Here is a 22,873-nt window from a genome sequence, read left to right as displayed (position 1 = left end):
TGATTGACTCCAGTTCAAATACGGAACTTTATACGTTCATGTCCTCTTCATACACACGTTGGTCCGTACATGGTGAAGTCAAACAGTGCTGTGTTCTTGTATTTCTTAAGGGAAAAATCTTCTTGCAGGCTAATCAGTACAAGAAGCATACGAGTATTTCAGATGTTTAATTTATTTTATGGTTGTTTATTTAAAAATGTCATGAATCCAAACTTCATAGAAACCTTTGCTTCAGTAACTTTTCCCAACATCTGACTCAACAATTGACGACATTCCCATTATGGTTAACCAATTCAATTCAATTCAATACAAAAAACTTTATTTGTCCCCGGGGGGCAATTCAGGGCACACAGAGCAGCAAATAACGACAGTGCAACTATACAAAAACATTTTAACCTAACAACAAGAATAAAGTGTAAAAGAAGATCAAGTGTCAGGATGTTAGTGTGTTAGTACAGGTTAGAATAAGTGTGTTAGTGTGTTAGTACAGGTTAGAATAAGTGTGTTAGTGTGTTAGTACAGGTTAGAATAAGTGTGTTAGTGTGTTAGTACAGGTTAGAATAAGTGTGTTAGTGTGTTAGTACAGGTAGAATAAGTGTGTTAGTGTGTTAGTACAGGTTAGAATAAGTGTGTTAGTGTGTTAGTACAGGTTAGAATAAGTGTGTTAGTGTGTTAGTACAGGTTAGAATAAGTGTGTTAGTGTGTTAGTACAGGTTAGAATAAGTGTGTTAGTGTGTTAGTACAGGTTAGAATAAGTGTGTTAGTGTGTTAGTACAGGTTAGAATAAGTGTGTTAGTGTGTTAGTACAGGTTAGAATAAGTGTGTTAGTGTGTTAGTACAGGTTAGAATAAGTGTGTTAGTGTGTTAGTACAGGTTAGAGTCCAGTCACAGAGTTAGATACGAAGAACAGTAAAGAGGAAAGTGTCTAGATGTTAGTACAAGTTAAACACACAAATCACAGTTAGATACAGAGAACATCGTCGGCGTGAGATGTAGAAAGACATGCGTGTATCAGATGTAAGCAGAAATGTGAACGGGTGAATATGATGTAAACAATGTAAACATGCAGTAGACTGTTGAAACAGGTATAAACAGAACTGTAGTGCAGAGAAGATCTAAGTGGACAGTGATCGGATTCAGATGTGATCAGACATGATACATATATGTAATGAAGGCGGCAGCCAGCGGCACTACTACTATTTTTATTATTAATAAGAATAATTATAATTATTGTTATTATTTATTATTATAAAGTGCTTTTCAAAGTACTCAAAGATGCATTATCCTTTGTATTTGTTATCTATGTGTAATTTCTAAAATCCAAAACAAGGACAAATATCACGTGATAATTTTTATTAAAGTGAAATTCCAGCGTAAAATTCATCCCAGGGTGTTTTTCAGCAAATACACTCATCAAATAATCGTGTAACAACTATTAACGATTAACGAAGAAATCCAGGAGAGTCGCTAACAGCCGAATGCGGCTAACACTGATTAGCTCATGGCAGTACTGCGACATCGTTTTTAACCACTAATGCTGCTCATGATGACACCAAACCTCTGCAGCAGCATGAAAAGAGTCCCTACACAGAAATAAGCCATTGAGACAGTTTTTTTGTGTATAAACTATTAATAGGGGAAATTTATATAGGGGAGTCGCTAACAGTCGCTTACAGCCGGACGCGGCTAGCCCTGATTATTATTATTATTATTATTATTATTATACATTTAAACGTCTTTTTTAACCACTAATACTGCTGAAAATAACAGCAAACCTTTGCAGCAGCATGAGAAGAGTCCCTACACACACAACAAAGCAGCAACAGCGTAGTTAGTGAAGCCAGAGTTTATTAAAGAGTGTTTTAAAGACTTACCTACTGGCCCCTGTACCAGCTCCTCTCATAGTAAAGTCCATTCAAGTGGATTACCAAAGTCGATCCCAAAGGAAGGAGCCCATTGGTGCTTTGTTTTGTGTGTAGGGACTCTTCTCATGCTGCTGCAGAGATTTGCTGTTATTTTCAGCAGCATTAGTGGTTAAAAAAGACCTTTGAATGCCTTCACCGTACTGCCCCGAGCTAATCACTGTTAGCCACGTCCAGCTGTTAGCGACTCTCTGAGATTTCTCCGTTAATAGTTGTTACGTGAAAAATATTGTCTCAATAGCTTATTTGATGAGTGTATTTGCAGAAAAAGACCCTGGGAGGTTTATAATTACACTTTAATAATAATAATATAAAGGGAAACAGAGGAATGTCGGTTTTGTAAGTTTTGAATAACAAACCAAACGTTTGTGGATTTTACGTTTGTTTGCTCACAAAATGAGGAACCTGTTATTTGGGGTGGGTGTTAAAGCTTGTTATTATTATTATTTTTAAAGCTATTGGAGTAAAAGTGGAGTTCATCCAGTCACTGTTTCTGTTAACTTCCTGTGAGAGTTTCATTTGAAACAGAACACTAACATTAAGTTTAATTAGGATTCCTCACGTGTCCCTCTTCCTGTCACTAGGACGTCCCTTCAGCAGCAGCCACGTCTCTCCCGTGAGCCCTACTTTCAACAGATACTCCACGTCTCGTCATTTAGCCAGGTAAGCTTCTTTCACACCACCGCACTGTTTAATCTGCTCTCATCAGAAGCACTCTTCTGCGTAAACGTCCAACTTTTCAACAGTCCTATGTGGGCCATCCTGCTTGGCCCTCTTTATACAACAGCACCTCCTCCACAGGAAATCAAATCCAGCCAAGACTTTTCCATCTGATCCCCTTCTCTCCCTCTCCCAACATTAACGGCCTTTCATCACTGTCAGCTGAGGGCTGTAAAGCCAGAAGTAATCTTTTAAAATTAGAAGTAGCGTAGGGTGGATACCTTCACCCGAAGCTGCTTACAGAGGTTGAGAGTTGAACCTTGAATCATGGCACGATTTTTCCCCTGCGGTTACCACACGCTGCTTGTTATTGATCTGTGGTCACCTGTGGTTTGTCTGTGTTCTCTAAAACAAGCCGCGCCGTCCAGCGGAGCCTCGCCATCATCCGACACGCTCGCCAGAAGAAGCCGCAGAAGCAGTACTGCATGTATTACAACCGCTTCGGCAAGTGTAACCGTGGCAACAGCTGTCCCTACATCCACGACCCAGACAAGGTGGCGGTCTGTACCAGGTAACATACAATGAATGCACATTTGTGAAGGTTCAGGGTCCGGAGATGTGCTGATCTTGGGTCCTCAGTAAAGATGGCCGTCGTCTCTGACTCTACCCAGCGTACACGCAATAGAGTGGTGAAATGGGAGGTGCATTTACAGACGGGAAGTCAAAATCTGTTCATTTTCTGATGCTCAGTGTTTGATAACTGACGTTTAGAGCACTTGAAGGCTTGTATGGACCTAACTAAAGTGTCCTCTGGTTAGCTGGAGCTTTGTTGCATTGCTCTAACTCTCCCCTCTGACGTCCTGTCCCCGCTCAAAGTGCTGAGGTGCAGTACGACGCATATTACACAGCAAGTGGCGTCCTCTTGGGTGTGATGAGGTTGATCCAACCTGGCAAACTGAAGCAAATTTCCTAGCAAAAAAGGCGTTTTTACCCATAAAAGTGACTTTTTTTAAATGTATTTCCTCCTTGTAAATGTGCGGCTTTATTCTCAGACAATATCCATGTTTTTATGCCTCCACACCTGCAACAGCCGTGGCCCAAGGAATTATATCTGCAGGTTCTCCGTCAGTCTGTTCTATACCATTCTTTTGAACGCAACATCTCAATTCAATTCAATTCAATTCAATTCAAATCATAACAAAAGTGATCTCAGGACACTTTACAGAGCAGGTAAAGACCACACTCTATGACTTATTTATGATTTACAGAGACCCAACAATTCCCCCGTAGAGTACGGTGGAGACGAAAACCTTCACTATAACAGACAGGAACGTCAGACAGACCCAGGAGCACCCGGGGGGAATGTCTTCAAATTTGGCACAAACGTCCACTTGGACATAATCGTAATGTTTCTGTTCATTATTCAACGCCATAACTCAGGGACAGGAGGGAAGACGTTTGGCTGGACGCTGAATCGGTGTCACTGTCTTGTAACTGTGCAGCTGATTGAATAGATCCTCCATGCTGCCAGGTTGCAGATGTGAAACATTCACGTTTCTCCAAAACTAACCACTTCATCAGGTAATTCTAGTTTTCTTGTAAGTTTACGACGTTGTTTCGACCCCTCCCCGTCACCTACTTACCTGAAACGACCCTAATACGCCGTTGTAGTACACTTTGAGATTATGGATCAATTTTTGTTCAACTCAGCAAATGTTTGACAGTTTTTTGTTCCCAGTTGCAACAACACAGTGTCATAATAGTGTACAGCTCTGATCAGCGTCTCTGGTGGTATTTAGACCCCAAACTGAGGTCAAAACATGATTATTTTTTTATTTTTTTAACAAAAATCTGAATCATTTAAACTGATAAACCCCTGGTTACATTGTACACAAGTCTGTTTCGCTCTGTTGAGGAACATTGAGGATATAATTAAAGGAAAGCGTTCAAATGGAAATATACAACAGGCAGAAACTCTTCCAGCACCAGCAGCTCTTCCCACTTTGCAACAGCTTCTTCTCAGACTCGGTTCTTTATGTGCAGGTTTCTGCGAGGGACGTGCAAGCAGGCGGACGGGAACTGCCCGTTCTCCCATAAGGTGGCGAAGGAGAAGGTATGTGTCTCAGGATGTGTTCAGTGTCACAGTGTTTTATGGGTTTTCACTGCAAAGGCCAGAGTCGGGCACACTGTGTGCAGTAGGTATAAGATGACACACTGTGTGTGTGTGTGTGTGTGTGTGTGGGATGGGGGGGGGCTTATTGGTAGGGAAGCAGCACTTTGGAGGTAAGAGCATGTGACTGAGGGTCCCTTGTTCGATCAGGTCACCAGGATGAATCTGGGTGTGTGTTGTTTTCTCCTCCCTCATCACCTCTACCCTTGTGAGAGTGTGTGTGAGTGTACACTGCTGGGAAAGAGTTAAGCACAGGTGTCATGATTGTCTGTACTTATGCATCTTATCCTGCATGAAAGCAACAGCAACTCTAGGCAGGACTTGGTGCTTAAATTACTGTGAGGATATTTAGTTTAATGTTGAATGGTTGTTTTAATTTCCATCATCTGCAACTGCTTATCCCTGAGGTGGGGTGCACCCTCACCAGGACGCCAGTCTATCGCAGGGCACATAGAGACGGACAGAGACAGACAACCATTCACACCTACGGGCAATTCAGGGCGCACTCCCACTGTGCCTCCGTCCCGTGCCCCGTGCTTTAGGGTCCTTGTCCCCCCCTCCAGGCCCGTTTGTACTCACACTACCTGGGCCTCGGAGAATGCTTCTTGCTGCCTATACGTCATCACGCCGTAACACGTCACACGCATTGATGACGTCATGGCGATGTGTGGCTTTGTTTCCAGATTTTTCCGGAGACCTCAGAGTTTTTGTGCGTCTGGTCGACTGTTTTTTAATCTTTTCATCGCCCAAATCACAAACACTCCACCTCCGCATCACACCAACGTGAACATTTCGCCGCCATTGTTTTAAATGTCCGCGCATGGTCCCTCCTTCTTTTTTCTATGTCACAACAGGCGCCGTAGGCCTCGTGCTCGTACACGTGCGCACGCTCGTGCTCGTACATGTGCAAACGCGCTTTACTAAAGCCCACCTCTCCCAAACGGGCCGTGGACAGAAAGCGTGCCGCTCCAAGGCGCAGTACGGTTGCACTCACACTGGTCAAAGGAACCAGACTTTAGCCTTGAAACCTGTTTGGGCACGGTACAGAAGGACAGTGTGAGTGCGCCCTTAGAGTCATCAATTAACACCTGCGTGTCTTTGGCTGGAGAACCCTCGCAGACATGGGGAGAACATACAAACTCCACACAGAAGCATTAATTCATTTTAATCTTCATATAAATTCATTTCATAAACTTCCGTATGAAAAAGTAAAAAAAAAAAAATAATTAAATAAATAAAAAATAAATGCATTGACTGAAGAGAAAAGGCAGATTCATCCAGAATGAATATGGAATTTTATTTAGTATCAACATCTGTCAGAATATGACAGGTGTTTAAATTAATACTTAATTAAATTAACCTTATAACTGTTGTGCATTCAGTCTGACAAATCTTCACTTAACTTTATAACCACTTCTTTAAATCAGATTGTGTGTTTATATAAAACAATGTAGAAGAAAACCTGTCACTCCACCTCCTTTTTTGGCGTGCGTGTGTGCGTGCGTACGTGCGTGCGTGCGTACGTACGTGCGTGCGTGCGTGCGTATGTATGTGCGTGCTCAAGAGCTCGTGCCCGTCTAGGGGAAAGTGAAGCCACTCAAAAAGGGAAAGCTGTTTTTGTCCTTTTCCCTTTTCCCCCTTAAGACAAACAACCCATCAACAGGTGCTCTGCCTCACCCACCACACGCACAAATACACACACACACACACACACACACACACACACACACACACACACACACACACAATGCCCTGCACCTGTGTTGGTTGTCACACTGCTGCCTGTAAGTGCTGAGAGCCCAGCTGTCTGTTTGTAAGGCCACTTCTCCGACAGCTCAGCCCCAAACCTTCGGCCCATCCCTCCCCAGGATGCTCCCGCTCTTATTTCACGTGGAGCCCTTAAAGGGGGCTCATGGGGAGAAGTGGGGCTGATTATAAGGAGGGTGCTGGGTTATGCACCCAGCAGGGCTCCAAACCTGAGCCGGGCACGACTGTGGATAGGTGAGCTTAAATCATGAATCCTGTACCCCCACCCCCCCCCACAAAACCACAAATACCTCGAAACCAGACACCCTGTGCTCACTCCAACTAGCATTACCCCACACCCAGGGACACCACCCCTCCCCTCCCTCCCCTCAGCCACTGGCTCAGTCTGTGCACACATCCAGAGCACATAAACACATCATGAGCCGGACGAGCTGCAGCCTGGATAAATATTTCTGTAGCAGTTAATTAGGTAGAACTGATACCATCCCAACAACATGGAGTCCCTCTCATACTCCCACCCCCCTCCATCTTTCTTCACCAAACCCCCCTTAGAGGTATATTTAGACCGGCATCCACCAGGCTCGCCCACGCACACCAAACAGTAGATCTCTCCACACACACACACACACACACACATGCTGTCAGGACACACATTCACTCTCACTCTGCCGCTGTCAACTGCAATTAAGGTCATTTAACTGCTCAGTGTGACAGATTGCTTGGCACACGGGACTCGTCTGAACTGGACATGACGGTCGTGTTTTAGAACCGCACGTCTGTTAACAAACTCATTTAGTCTCATGTAATCTCGTGCTCTCATCACTCCTCCTCTCTCTGCGTTGTTGTTTTCTTTATTTACATTGGTTTATTTCTTTATCGAGGACAGAAACTAAAAATAACACTGCTTTTAACGTATCGGTGTCACTGTTTCCCATGACGTGAACCACATTAAACGCGTCTTTGTATCGAGTATGGAGTATTAACTAGGAGACTTTTTTTATTGCTACCAGAGGCAAATCTCAATTTATAGCCTGGTATGTTTTTAGGAAGAATGCCAAGGACCAGAAGTGCCTGATTCAGTCAGATTGATACCCAAAATCAATTCAATCTCCTTCTTTTTTGGCATTTTGCCAATATTCCTGAAATTTAGAGCAGCTTCAAAACAACACAAGTCAGATGAGTCATTAATAATGATAATAAATAATAGATATATTTGATATAGAGCTTTCTCAGTACTCAAAGACGCATTATACCTCAACCCTTCTGTTCTCCTAAGGGTCAATTTGACCCCATTTAATGTTTAACATCTCTAAATAACGACGTCTTTTTGTGTTTTTTTGCTTTATATTTATGACTTTTCCTCATTTTATGGGGATGACTCATGAAAAACCTAAAATTATCATGATTATATATATTTTTTATTGTTCTTATTTACATGTACTCGTGGCATCGGTGTTCCTTTGGGTCAGTTTGATAATCTGGATGATTTAATCATTATTATTATCGTTTATTTTACAATTCAAATATTATATGAGGTCAAATTCACGCTGCTGTCCTTGATAACGGACGTTACTTTCATTCCAGATGTTACAAATAACACAAAATAGCACTTAAAATAACAGACTTACTTTAAAACACACACACAGAAATCCCTCCATGCAGTTTAACATCAGTGATATTTTTCATTTTGTTAAATAAAAACATAAAGTACCCGACTTTACTTGAGTCACACATTGATTAGGATCATTTTCCAGATGTTTAACGGTCAAATTGACCCCTAGAATAAATGGTGTTAGTGAAATTTGAGGGCAACAGGAGGGTTAAAGTAAGCCCATGTAGGGCTCTGGTTGTTCTGATTAAATGTTTTATCTTGTAGGGTTTTGTAAATGTTTGTTGATAGAACATCTCTTTTCCTCCAGTCTTTGTCAAATACTGTGAACAGATTCTCAGACGGCTTCCGTATTTGTCTCCGACTCTCTCCAGATGCCAGTGTGTTCCTACTTCCTGAAGGGAATCTGTAACAACAGCGACTGCCCCTACAGCCACGTCTACGTGTCCCGCAAAGCTGAAGTGTGCGAGGACTTTGTCAAAGGCTACTGCCCTGAGGGAGAGAAGGTACCACACAATCACACCATAGACATTCAGGGCGCACTCCCACTGTGCGTCTGTGCCGTGCCCCGTGCTTTAGGGTCCTTGTCCCCCCCTCCAGGCCCGTTTGTACTCACACTACCTGGGCCTCGGAGAATGCTTCTTGCTGCCTATACGTCATCACGCCGTAACACGTCACACGCATTGATGACGTCATGGCGATGCGTGGCTTTGTTTCCAGATCTTTCCGTAGACCTCGGAGTTTTTGTGCGTCTTGTCGACTGTTTTTGAATCTTTTCACCGACCAAATCTGCAGTAAACACTCCACCTCCGCATCACACCAACCTGAACCTTTCACCGCCATTGTTTTAAATGTCCGCGCATGGTCCCTCCTTCTTTTTTCTATGTCCCAACAGGCGCACAGGAAATGACCTCAGAACCGCCGTAGGCCTCGTGATCGTACATGTGCGCACGCTCGTGCTCGTACACGTGCAAACGTGATTTACTAAAGCCCACCTCTCCCAAACGGCCGTGACCGGCAAACGTACCGCTCCTAGACGTGGAGCGGTTGCACTCACACTGGTCAAAGGAACCAGACTTTACCCGTAAAACCTGTTTGGCACGGTACGGGTGGACAGTGTGAGTGCGCCCTCAGTCTGAGTCAGGCTCATTATAGCCTCGTTTCCACCAAGAAGTACGGTTCAGTTCAGTTCTTTACACATTAGAGCAGTTATTTTTGTGTTTCCATCGTCAAAAGTTGTGGCTCTTACTGATACAACCGCTCCATTCCGTCCTAAAGTCGTCCTCCCTCTGTCGAAGCAGGGATGGGCTCAAGTACCATTTTAGCAGATCGAGTAATTGCATGAATTACTCGAAGGGGGATTGATTCCTCATAGAGGAAAATCTATTTTTAGAACACATCTTCAGTGTCCTAACAGCAAGCGAGCACCTGACTATCGCCAACACTTCAACGCTGCCTGTCTACAGTAAATCCAGTCGATACACGCTGAATGTGCGGATAAAATACGCTGCTGAACAACAGCTACTTTTAAAGTGCACCAGAGGACTCCCAATGGGTGTAACACTTAGGAGCCACTTCTCATGCCGTCTCCCCAAAGCTGCGTCCTGCCAAACACACACAGGCCCGGAGTGGCTAATCGGGAGAAAGGGGAAGACTGGCTGTTAGGATTCAAGAGCTGGTGACAGGGTGAACACAATCAGTTTATAAATAGACCATTTAGGCTGTCCCGTTGTCCCACATGCCAGGATCTACATGTAAGTTAATGTGTTACTCACTCTTTTATCCTGCATGGTTATTTAAGCTCACTGTTTGTGGACTTTTTTCATCTTAAGCTCAGAGCGTCGACATTTTGTTTTTAACTCAAAGAGAGTCCATCAAGCTAGCAGCACAACAAACAGACAGGTCTGAAAAGCATGGTAATAGTCAGATTTGTGTGTAATGTTAAACTGTAAAAATAGTCAAAGGCTGTAAAATGTCCCCATTCAGTGTTACTGAAGGTCACTGTGTTAATTGAGCAGCACTTTATTATCAATTATTGACAGAATACATGTGATTTGTGTAGTTTATACATGTGGCGTAGTGCAAATGTTACACTTGCTCCTGAGGCCTGAAACCCCTGGGCTGCAAACGAGTCCCACTTCGGCCCTGCACACACACACACACACACACACACACACGTATACGCACACACTCGTCTTAGTTCCCTCAGTGACCCCTCGAGTTCCCTCATAGCGGCTAGTAATAAAGGAACTGATTACTCGCACCCCTACCTAGTATCTCGCAAACTGATACGATGCTAAAAGGTGGTGCTCGAAACACTGTGATTGGTGCAGACGTTCCTCTGCATTATAACGTATAAGCTGGCTGGCATCTGAATCCAATCTGTACCTGCAGCTGGTTCTCAACTGCAGTTAAATGACACTTGCACATCAATATCTCCAATTTAAGTCTATCCGAGGAAACGGACACCTGTTCACCAAAGCCAGGCAGCATGTGTGTGCTGTGCAGACCAGGTCAGACCAGGTCAGACCAGGCCATTCAGATTGAGGGATAGATTGAGTGATAGAGTGATAGACCGTGATTAATCTTAACACAGTATCAGCGTCGGTGGGTCTGATCACACTGGATTTGATTTAGCACTGCGTTGACGCCTGTGCTCGACCGTAAAGTTTTTCCGCCTAAGCTCCGCGCTCCATTCGAACGTATAATTATATTGTACAACATGTATACAGTTCCTCTGAAGTTAGACCGAGGCTTAGGTAAACAAGCAGTTTGGTAACCCATCTTCCCCGCTCACACACATACACATGTACACAGTGGCACACAGGCAGCAACAGCTGCAGGGGGTGGCCGTCCATAATGGCATAACTGTAGTGTCTGAGTGACACATTGCAGGCCTGATGGGTAACAGAGAGCCACCTTCTCCTGACTCGAGACACCCGAGTCCCCCCCCACACACACCGTGCCCCCGTCCATCTCAAACACACCCTCCTCTCCTTCCCCTTTTCTGTGTTTTTACTCCCTTTGTCTCCCCCCCTCCTCCTTCCTCTGCTTGTTGTTGAGCGTCGAGTGTGAAACAGATGCTTTTTCACACAGTCAGACCTCATTTAAATAGTGCGCGGGGAAATGAGGATATAGAAAACAAAAGGGATATTAATATTTATTCTATTAGCTGAAGTGCTTAGGTCTGTGATTTTCCCCCGTGTGTGTGTGTGTGTGTGTGTGTGTGCGTGCGTGTGTGTGTGTGTGTGAGTGCGTGCGTGTGTGTGGCGCTGTGCTGTGCTGTGAGGCTCTGGTGGCTCTATGATGGATAGCAGGCAGTAATTATAGATGGGGAAACTGCTGAGGATGGCACTCTGGGCCAGGCAGGCAGACACGCCAGCAACTCGGGGGTTAAGTCTGCTCCTCGCCTCCATCCCGGCTTTGTCTCACGCTCACCCTCCACCTCGCAGAATCCGTCTCTGCCTCCTAATTGTCCCTCTGGTTTACCTTACTCCACAGCATCAGTTTTTAGCTGTTTTTGAATCATTTTCAAATGTGGCCCCCGCTTCAGGTCCATTGTATCCCGTGTTCCTGAGTCGATTGGCCATCAGAGCAATTTTTGCCAACTGTCAACCACGGTTCATGCGGATGTGGCTGCATTCATCTCTTATTGGCTCTTATCAATCGGCTGATTCAGCGTGTCGGAAACAGAGAGCTGTCCGATCGCCTGTTTAGCCAAACGAATCTGTGGTTTCACCCCCTTTAAAGTAGAGTCACTTGATTTTTTAACAGTGTCATCTGCATTTCTAAGATATATTCTCAATTTCTAGCCTTTGACGAGATTCTGGTGACGCTGCTTCTCACTTGATTCCCTCAGTAAACATTTTCCTAATGAGTTTAAGTCTCAATCTCCAGTTTCAAGTCTTCTTCAGTACAGCAGGATGTTCATTTAGTAAAGGATGGTGATGGTCCCATTTAGGGCGCACTCACACTGTCCTTCCGCACCGGGCCAAAACAGGTTTTTCGGGTAGAGCCTAGTGCGTTTGACCAGTGTGAGTGCAACCGCTCTGCGTCTAGCTGCGGCCAGTTGGCCGTCCACGGCCCGTTTGAGAGAGGAGGACTTTTGTAGAGCGCGTCTGCACATGTACGAGCATGAGCGTGCGCACGTATACGAGCACGAGGCCTACGGTGGCTCTCACGTCATTTCCTGTGTGCCTGTTGGGACGTAGAAAAAAGAAGGAGGGACCATTCACGGACATTTAACAACAACAACAATGGCGGTGAAAGGTTCACGTTGGTGTGATGCGGAGGTGGAGTGTTTACTGCAGATTTGGTCAATGAAAAGATTCAAAAACAGTCGACAAGACGCACAAAAACTCCGAGGTCTACGGAAAGATTTGTAAACAAAGCCACGCATCGCCATGACGTCATCAATGTGTGTGACGTGTTACGGCGTGATGACGTATAGGCAGCAAGAAGCATTCGCCGAGGCCCAGGTAGTGTGAGTACAAACCGGTTGGCCAGCAGGGGGAGAAGGAGGGGGGGATAAGTACCCTAAAGCCCGGGGCGCAGTACGGACGGACAGTGTGAGTGCGCCCTTAGAGTACAAAAGACCATAAAGCAGTGGATGCTTTAGGGCGGAGCTTACTTGTGATTGAGGTTCAGTCATTTGTATCCACGACACTGTGGATATTAAAATGGTTGTGAACCTGTTTTTGGCTGCTGCCTTGTGTTCAAGGCTCCAGACCTCTCAGTGTGTTTTCACGTCATCACCGGCTTTGTGTCCAAATATGGTAAAAAAAAAACAAGATGGCTACGGCGAAGTGCCAAACTTAAGGCATCAAAACTGTGGTCCACAAACCAGTTGGGTGATGTCACAGCAGCTCCATCGTTGTCTGATGTCTTATGCTTGAAGATGAATTTGGCAGCATAGCAGCAGTTTTGTTACATGGGTTCCCCGGTTCGACGCGTCCCGGCTACATTCTGTAAGATTCTTCCGGTAAACACTGTCAGACCCGGGAAGGAATGAGGACTCAGATGCGGAGGTACGCAGATCAAACAGATATTTATTCTTAAAGGCACGGACTATATACACATTGGGGGGGGGGTGCACAGGTGGAAACAATCATGGATCAGGGGAGGACGTCAGACCGGTGACACAAGAGGAAGGGCAAGTGACCTGGAACGAGAGGAGAGTTACTTTTCAAAATAAAACAGGAAATTCACAAGACAAAGACCCAAAGACAGGACAGAACTCACCGCGGCGTGACAAACACCACGTCAGCTGTCTGCCCGTGTTGCCAAGGATTTTACCTGTAAGTGCACACACCTGTTCGGCCATTCTAACGCGTTCCCCGATGTTTTGCATTGCAGCGAAAGTTGCTGGATGACACAGCGTCTTTTCAGAGGAGCCCTGTGTGTCCCAGCAACACAGTGCTCTCATTGGAGTGAATGAGGAGGCTGCATTTTATTTTCTTATTATTTGATGCAGTCTAATGACGGTGTAAACACAACTATGATCTAGTGACAGTGTGGACTTTCACTACCCTCTTAGTGTGAAAACATCCACCTGAACTCACGTATCGTCCTGTTCTGCTCGCTGTGAGTCCAGACGAGTGTCGGCGTACTGCCCGAGATGTAAATGCATGTGATGTCCCTTTTTTATTTTACTGTCTTTTCCCTCTCCTACCCTCCCTCTCCCTCTCCCTCCCTCTCTTTCTTTCTTGCGTCTCCTGCTCGTTCTCTCCGTCTCTTGGTAAATGTGCTGACTCCTCCTGGTTCTGGCCCAGCAGAGAGCTCTCTAATAGGCCCCAGAGACGTCCCGGCTTTCCTTAAATCAAGTGGAAAATTGTTAACTTGGTGTGGGATAAAGATGTTCTGTCCACTTTGGCTTTTTCCTCCCATTTCCCAGCTCTCTCTCTCTTTCTCTCCCTCTCTCTCCTTCTTTATTTCATATTATCTCTCTTTCTCTTTCTGTCTCTTTCTCGCTCTGCCCAAATTCAATTCAATGGCTTTATTGGCATTAATGTGACATTACCAATATTGCCAAAGCACAACATATATAAATATAATACCACCATGAATACGAACACGACAATTACAATATAATACATACATTCATACAAAGGTCATTAACGATAATGATTACAGGGAAAAACCCTCTCTCTCTCTCTCCCCCCTGTTTCTCTCTCTCTCCCTGTTTCTCTCTCTCTCTCTCTCCCTGTTTCTCTCTCTCCCTCTCTCTCTCTCTCTCTCTCTCTCTCTCTCCCTGTCTCTCTCTCTCTCTCTCTCCCTGTTTCTCTCTCTCCCTCTCTCTCTCTCTCTCTCTCTCTCTCTCCCTCCCTGTTTCTCTCTCTCTCTCTCTCCCTGTTTCTCTCTCTCTCCCTGTTTCTCTCTCTCTCTCTCTCTCTCCCTCCCTGTTTCTCTCTCTCTTTCTCTCTCTCTCTCCCTGTTTCTCTCTCTCTATCTCTCTTTCTCTCGCTCCCTGTTTCTCTCTCTCCCTGTTTCTCTCTCCCTCTCTCTCCCTGTTTCTCTCTCTCTATCTCTCTTTCTCTCGCTCCCTGTTTCTCTCTCTCCCTGTTTCTCTCTCCCTCTCTCTCCCTGTTTCTCTCTCTCTCTCCCTTTCCCTCTCTCTCTCTCTCCCTGTTTCTCTCTCTCTCCCCCCCTCTCTCTCTCTCTCTCTCTCTCTCTCTCTCTCTCTCTCCCTCTCTCTCCCTGTTTCTCTCTCTCTCCCTCTCTCTCTCTCCCTCTCTCTCTCTGTCTCTCTCTCTCTCCCTCTCTCTCTCTCTTTCTATCTATCCCCCCCCCCCCCCCCCCCCTGTTTCTCTCTCTCTCTGATGAAAAAGCGGATGTATGGAGCTGTGGGGAGTGGACTGAGCTTGTATTCTCAGTTGCTCGTGCACTTTGTGTGTCTCACACTCAAAGTGCTTCGGCTTCGTTAACTCTTCTTCTTTGGATCAGAAATGTGCGGGAGACGTCAGAGTTTAGATTTGGCACAGCTACATTAAAGTCATCATTTCAGGTCTGTGCAGAGCAGTTACTCTTGAGTGATATGGGAGAGAATAAATATAATAAATATAAATATAATGTTGCTATACCGTATTCAAATATGTGTTTAGGTTTCCAAAGTAACACTGTGTAGTTGCTACACGTTACATTGGACTGCGTGATCATTTTGGCTGCATGATTGTGTCTAAAATGGTTATTATAATAAATAAAGCTCAATATTGAGATCACAGGTATTAACCACGACTACACGACCGTCTTTTAACAGATACAATCAAATTAAATGAACAAAAAATCCTATTTTTCACATCAAATCAATGCATCTTATCACTTATAGCTCATAGTCAGGATCACAGTTGGCTTACGCTTCGTATCACAGACTGTGTATTTAGATCGACGACTTCCTCTCACTGTACAACAGTGAAGCCAAAATAACCTGGATACGGGCGCTGGCGTTGCAATTTTGCAACCAGAGACTGTCAGTGACGACACTTCAACCCGTTTTTATAGAAACAGATCATTTCAAACAAACATCATTGTGATCAGAACTACCTAAAATGATAGAAACCATTATTGGAAAGAATATTTTAGGTGTATTTAGAGTTTTTAGTTTGGTTCGTGTCACATCCACTAACATGGAGAGGGCAGGATTTACGACCTGAGGGGGGACCGAGATGTTTCTATCACTTTGGGAACAGTTTGGTTGTTTATTCAATCAGCCAACCAGGAAATATCTGAGTGCTACAAATGCATCAAGAGAAAGTAAATCCACACTTTTAATCATTTATGAATGAAGTCGTGTTTTAAACGTTCTCTGTTCCAGTTTCTCAAATGTTGTTTTATAGAATTTGTGGTTTTTTTCGATGTCGTTCGGACAAAACAAGTATCTTAAAATATCATTGGTAGCTCTGATAAATGATGATTTTCCACTAAACTGATAAATGAAAAACATAATCAGGAGATATACACAAAGGGAAAACCTTCACTCGGAGCCCTGTGCGGTCCTGCCGGGTTCAGTGGTGATGTCAGGCGCCGGATATAAAGCGAGGAACGTTACTGACACCGGCAGCAGATCTGATTTGTCGAGCGAAATGCTGTGTCAAAACCGCAGCCCTATAAGATGATCCAGAGAAACATTTGACAGCGAGCTGACCCAGGGCCACGCTGGCACCCAGGGGTGCAGGAACATGGGTGTGAGGGCGATGAGAGCGGCTCTGGTGGCAGCGAGTCACGGCTGCTGGGCTCCGGGGAAAGTTGACCAAGAGTCCATGGCGTTCCTGGAACATCGATCTCAAGATCCCTCTCCCCTCCACACACACACACACACACACACACACACACACACACACACATCCCCCGATACACACTCTATTTCTGTACCAATCTGCTCCCCAGTGCCGCACTCCTCACCCCTAGACACACACAGACACACACAGGCACACACACTCCTCGCAGCCTGCACCCCAGAGTGAATATAATTAGCTCTTCTGACAGGTGGGAGGGATCGGATCTCGTGGAGAATGAAGCTACCAATTTACACCCGTATTACACTGTCATACACACTCGGTTGCAAACATGCATGTGAAAGCTCGCTCTCTCTCATGCACAATGCTCCTCAGGATGACGCTAACTGTGACCCACTTGCTCCACTCGTTACGGGGAGCATGTTAAAGGAGAGGGTCATGGAAAGAGTGTCTCTTAAAAGTAGTTACTTACACAAGAGCGGATGGAATAACAGAGCGTAAATATCAAGATCCTAATCAGGATATTACCTCCCTTATTAAACGCTGTCACACTTTGAGCGATTAATACTATCGACAACAGTTATAAATCTATTTTATTTAATCATTTTCCAATATGCATATTGCGTTTAAGGTGTCTGTGTGGCGTGCTTTCGGTGGCTTCTCCACTGTGGGCGGCTTGATGCTACGCTGGCCGCAGACACCTGTCTCTGTGTCGATGGGGACCGGCAGACGAGCAGCTCACCACCTCCAAGTGGAAGAGGTGCAGAGTGGGTCGGACATACGCTGCGCAGACAGCTGCAGATATGCCCCAGCGATCAAATGCGCGCAATTGGTTCCAGAAAAGTGGCCGCATGTGTCCACGACGATGCACGCAACATCGTGGCTGCACGGCCGGTACTCGTCCGTAGCTGTCAGTGGACTGCAGAAAGAATGTCTGAGACTCCCAGATGGGCCGGGATTTAGTTGCCTGCTTGTCAGTAAAGAGATACTGATGGGTCAAAAAAGTCCAGATTAGAATCCCGCATGTGTGATGTGGAGATCAGGCCTTGCCCCGCTGCTCATGAACCACCACTCTTTTGGTTTTTCCTCCATAAAGCAGCTTTGTTCCATAAGCTCTCTTTTCTTTTTCTTATTTATTAAATAAATAATTGTCTTACATCCGACAATCATATCAACAACATCACTATAAACCGTAGATCTGTGACCTTAGATGGTGTAAAAGGAGCTGGACTCCATCACTAAAAACCGTAGATCTGTGACCTTAGATGGTGTAAAAGGAGCTGGACTCCATCTGGGTTATCATGGACTCCATCTGGGTTATCATGACTCCATCTGGGTTATCATGAAATTTGTTTTGCCGTTTTGGAAAGAGACGGTGATCATGAGGAGGACACTGTAGTGTTCTGCTGGTCACACCTGGTTACACCTGGTCACACCTGGTCACACCTGGTCACACCTGGTCACACCTGGTCACACCTGGTCACACCTACTCACACCTGGTCACACCTGGTGACACCTGGTCAAACCTGGTCACACCTGGTCACACCTGGTCCTGTGAAACGGCCTCACAGCAGCCGTAAACTCTAAGGGACCGTGAGGAGCAGTGACTTCTAGTATTGGATTTCTTTGTATAAGCTGTCCAAGTCAAACCTGTGGGTCCGTGTCTCTATCCAACAGTGTAAGAAGAAACACACTCTGGTGTGTCCAGACTTCTCTAAAACGGGCTCCTGTCCTCGAGGAGCTCGCTGCAAGCTGCAGCACCGCCAACGAGCCAAACGAAGCGCCAGCAACACCTCCACCACCCCCCCAGGCAAGAGAGCCCGATCCAAGGAGCCCTCTAAGAGGTCGGCTAAGTATAGAGCTCACTCATGATTGACAAGAATTACAACTTAAGTTCATTTTGATAGTTTAATGTCCTCAAACATCCTGGTTAATGTTTTCTTTCTCTCTTCTAGGCCCCGCCTGTCTGTCGTCCTACCGCAGGGCTCTCAGGCAGCTCCGGGGACGCCCGGCGCAGGTCCTCTGGCACTGCCGTCCTTCATCTCCCTCTCCAGCTCCCCAGAGGAAGCAGACGCACCGGACACACTGCCAGCTGAGGCCTCACAGGTTAAAGGTACGGAAACGTGTCGCCCAAACCTAGAGCACCTTTTGGTTTTGCTGTTTATTTGCAAAAATACCAAGTTTACAAGCAAAACATAATTCTGCTCTTCAATAGGAAATCAAGTGAAAGTCTCTCATTTCACTCAATTCAGCCTATAAACAACAAACAATTAAGTTTATGAACACAAATTAAAAAAGGAACCACAAACCCACTGAAATGAACCTTTAGAAAAACTAAAAAACAAAATAAAGAGAAACCTCACAGCTGTCAGAAAGCAGAATAAATGAACACAACTTTGAATTAAACCAAATTATTACACAAAGAAAAACAGAGAAAACTAAACAATTTTTCATCAAACAAGTATTTAAATCCAGCAAAAATCTCAAAAAGGGGCGACACGGTGGTGTGGTGGTCAGCACTGTTGCCGCACAACAAGAGGGTTCCTGGTTTGAATCCCGGCTGGGGCCCTTCTGTGTGGAGTTTGCATGTTGTCCCCGTGTCTGCGTGGGTTTTCTCCGGGTTCTCCGGTTTCCTCCCACAGTCCAAAGACGTGCAGGTGTTCGGTTCATTGATGACTCTAAATCACCCGTAGGTGTGAATGGTTGTCTGTCTCTGTTCGTCTCTATGTGTCCTGTGATAGACTGGCGTCCTGTCCAGGGTGGACCCCGCCTCACGCCCGATGTCAGCGACCCCAACAGGGACAAGAGGCTGAAGATGAATGAATGAATGAATGAAAAATCTCAAAACAAAAATAAAAGCACAAAATGAAAGGACCCCAAAACACACTTCAGTGTTCCACGGTGTAAAAAAAGGAGGTCATGTTAAACAGTGTTGTTGCGAAATTAGCACAAGTTCAAATTTGAATAGAGTCCGTTCTGTTTGTAAACAACAAGTTCAAACTTAACCGCGCACCACGGTTGTTCACGCATTTATTCTCCACGCATTAGAGATTTCAATTCCACTTCCACTTCCAACTGAGCCGTTTAGATAATCTGGTAAATGTCTGGGCTTTACAACTCGTCCGGTGATGTGACAGCTGCCAATTCTCCTCCTCCTCCTCTGCGTCTCCTGATTTGGCGAGTGAAATGTTTTAATTGATAGGAAACGAAAACGGGGATAAACTGGAAGAAACGACCACAAATCAAACGCTCCTTAAGAGGCCTAACCGCGCTTCACTGTGTGGATGTGGAAGTGCTGACCGTCGGGCTCATTGTCCGGAGACGTTTTGTGGCGGGATCATGTTTGTCGTGAAAGCCGCGGGATCATTCCCGAGTTCGTGAGAATGGGGAGCGGTGATTCGTCTGAGCCGCAGACAGATGATGATGATGATCAGAGCCGGGGCCGGAGAGTGTGATGATGCTCAGGGGAGGAGTAATAACGCTCAGAGGACAGAGGTAATAATATTTAGCTTTTGGGTTGGACGGAGGCACAGCTGAGCTCTCCGTTGACAGACGTGACAGATAGAGGATTAGGAGAGAGGCTGCCCCCCGACCTCCTCCCCCATCCGCCTCCTCCTCCTCCCACTCCCACCAGGCTCGACCATATCCACTTGCCCCTGCCTGCCGCGCACACACACACATACACAGGCTCGCACGGCAAAGCGACATTCAATCCCTTTCACCTGCGTTCAGCCAGTTTTCCCCCGCACCACTTTACCAATTTCTTCTGTTTCTGCTGCTCTTTTAAACGACGGTTCTTACTTTTCATGTCTTTTCCACCTGAGTGTGAATCATACGTTTGTAATAGTGCTGAGGTTTTGTCCGCCTTTAACTTTCCACAGAGACAAGTTTGTATTTTATCTTGGCTAAAAAGACGAAGGAGGTGTTTTTCATTCACAGACTAAATGAAAACGCAAAAAGAGACGCGGCATATTTATGCGTCTGCTTCCGTGGAAATGCCGAAACCTGGGTCATTAAAATATTTACTGTACCGTATTTTTCAAAAACTGAGACTTATAATTCGAAAAATACGGTAGTTCGTTATAGAAAATTGCGTTTGTTTGTTTTATTTTGTTCCAGGTCATAGTTGACGTAAATCCATCCACTTCTTCTGTAAAATAGTCCCATCGTGTCCTTTATTGGCGTGACCAAGACGCTCCGAACCCAAACGGCTTCTAAATTAACAACACAATGAAAAAGACTAAATGTCGTAGATGTTTCTGAAACGCTCACTTCACTTTGAGGTGATCCTCCGTCTCTCTCACGGTTTATATTTAGTCTCCTCTGCTTGGAAACACGCGGGACCTTTGACCCGACCGGAGTCATCTCGACCTCTGACCTCCTCCACTCACACACACAGAACTCACAGAACTCACAGCCCACATTTTTCATAACACTGTTGAAGTAGATGTTTTCATTTAAGGGCGCACTCACACTGTGCCTCCGTCCCGTGCCCCGTGCTTTAGGGTCCTTGTCCCCCCCTCCAGGCCCGTTTGTACTCACACTACCTGGGCCTCGGAGAATGCTTCTTGCTGCCTATACGTCATCACGCCGTAACACGTCACACGCATTGATGACGTCATGGCGATGCGTGGCTTTGTTTCCAGATCTTTCCGTAGACCTCGGAGTTTTTGTGCGTCTTGTCGACTGTTTTTGAATCTTTTCATCGACCAAATCTGCAGTAAACACTCCGCATCACACCAACGTGAACCTTTCACCGCCATTGTTGTTGTTTTAAATGTCCGCGCATGGTCCCTCCTTCTATTTTCTATGTCCGAACAGAACATGCTGCGAGCGCAGGGTGGTGATACACGCGCTCTCAAGGTGCACACTCTAGGCGGGCATGGGAGGAGCAGATCTCCGCAACAGATACTTTGGCTATTGTGAAGTGTAGTTGCATGAGGTGCCTCTCCATAGTCGGCGTGTCGCCTGCAGCATGTGACAGTTTGAAGAAACAGACAGGAGGACTCACACACAAGCTCAGATATGCTGCTGTGGACGGGGCAGCAGCTTTTTTAAACACCTAAAGTTGTGTCCCCTCTCTCTCTTGGCCATTGGTGTTTCCCGGCAGGGTTCCCTCACATCCTGGAAACTGTAGATTTAACTCTCCAGGACGGGAAAAAGCTCCAGCACTTTGTAAAACATGTATGTTGCACTGGTTACGTTGTAATCCCCTGTTGGTGCACGTGCATGTAAGACGCAGCGCAGAGCCGACAGGACGCCGGGGTCAGACCCGGCCGAGCTGGCAGCCTGCGGCATTCTTAAATGTTTAGTTGACACGTTCTCAACGAAACACGCGGCGCGATCGTTTTGCCGTTCCTCCGCCCTCACCCTCTGTCCGCGTCCGTTCGTGCTCTTAAGTGTTACTAATGACACCGCACCGCCCTGAGCCTCATTAAAGGTGGAACTCAGCCAAACAGGCTGCTCTTCACTTTGCATAAATTAGCTCCGACGCAATGTATCACTGCCAGACACACACACACACACACACACACACACACACACACACACACACACACACACACACACACACACACACACACCACACCTTCATCCATCCCTGTTGTCCTGTTCTCTTCTTCATTTACTCATCAGCTGAGATGTCATCACTCAGCTTTTCAGCAGGATCCAACACAGAAGATCAGACTCAGTTACACATGAGTGAACACACACGCACACACACACACACGCACACACGCACGCACTTGCTCGCTTGTCTCTTTGTCATTTCATTTCTTTTGCTTCTTTTAATTCCCTTTTTTTCCTCCGCAGAGAAAAAGCTGCAGATCAAGCCTCGGCTGTGAGACCCCAGAGAGCAGCAGCAGGTTTGTCCTGACAGGTGTTTCTGTGTCTCTTCTCCTCTGAATCTCTCCTCTCAGGGCCGCAAAGTTTTATTTTCTACATGCAAACCACACACACACACACACACACACACACACACACACCCACCCACACACACACACACACCTGTTGGACACACCAGTCTGGGTGTTTACAGTGTTCATTTTTTTGTAACCTTTTAAAAAAGCCAAATAAAACCTGAACTCTCTGCCCGTGTGTTGTTTCACAGACTCTTCTTTTGACACTTACAGCCGGTGCCGTGAGAGTGTTTATGGGCTGCCGGTCCGCGTGTGTTCGGGCGCGGCGCAGCGGTGTCGTCACATGAGCCCAGAGCGCTTGCGAGAGTTTTCATTTGGAAGGTGGTGACAGAAGCAGCAGTGCCCCTCTCTTTAAAGCCCGGGGGGGGGGGGGGCGAGTCACATGAGCGGACGGTGACTTCATCCTCACCATGCCACGGGTGCGAGTGCGAGTGCGTGTGGGTTTGAGAGAATGCACGCGTACGCAGAAACCAGTCTCTTTTTCATGTCCTCAAGTTTATTTTCACTCCTCTCCAAACGGGTTACGCAAGAAATCAGGAGGGAAATCCATAGAAACGGGGAATCAGTAGGAAAAAGATAAAAAAACAAACAAAACG

At 45.8% G+C, this 22,873-nt stretch overlaps 1 protein-coding gene across 1 annotated transcript in view; it reads left to right on the top strand.

Annotated features, from left to right (window-relative positions):
- Positions 1 to 22,451, top strand: part of zc3h3 (zinc finger CCCH-type containing 3) — a 74,666-nt gene extending 52,215 nt beyond the window's left edge. Inside the window, exons 6-12 of the mRNA XM_083940219.1 lie at positions 2,507 to 2,585; positions 2,998 to 3,153; positions 4,626 to 4,695; positions 8,503 to 8,634; positions 18,037 to 18,203; positions 18,315 to 18,472; positions 22,171 to 22,451. Coding sequence (XP_083796345.1) covers positions 2,507 to 2,585; positions 2,998 to 3,153; positions 4,626 to 4,695; positions 8,503 to 8,634; positions 18,037 to 18,203; positions 18,315 to 18,472; positions 22,171 to 22,202 — 794 coding nt within the window. The 3' untranslated portion in view covers positions 22,203 to 22,451. The remainder of the gene's footprint in view (positions 1 to 2,506; positions 2,586 to 2,997; positions 3,154 to 4,625; positions 4,696 to 8,502; positions 8,635 to 18,036; positions 18,204 to 18,314; positions 18,473 to 22,170) is intronic.
- The last annotated feature ends 422 nt before the right edge of the window (positions 22,452 to 22,873 follow it).

This window comes from Echiichthys vipera (genome assembly GCF_963691815.1).
Source record: "Echiichthys vipera genome assembly, chromosome: 3".
Taxonomy (NCBI): Eukaryota; Metazoa; Chordata; class Actinopteri; order Perciformes; family Trachinidae; genus Echiichthys; species Echiichthys vipera.
Note: the sequence above shows the minus strand (reverse complement) of the source record. Positions and strands in the feature narration are given on the sequence as shown.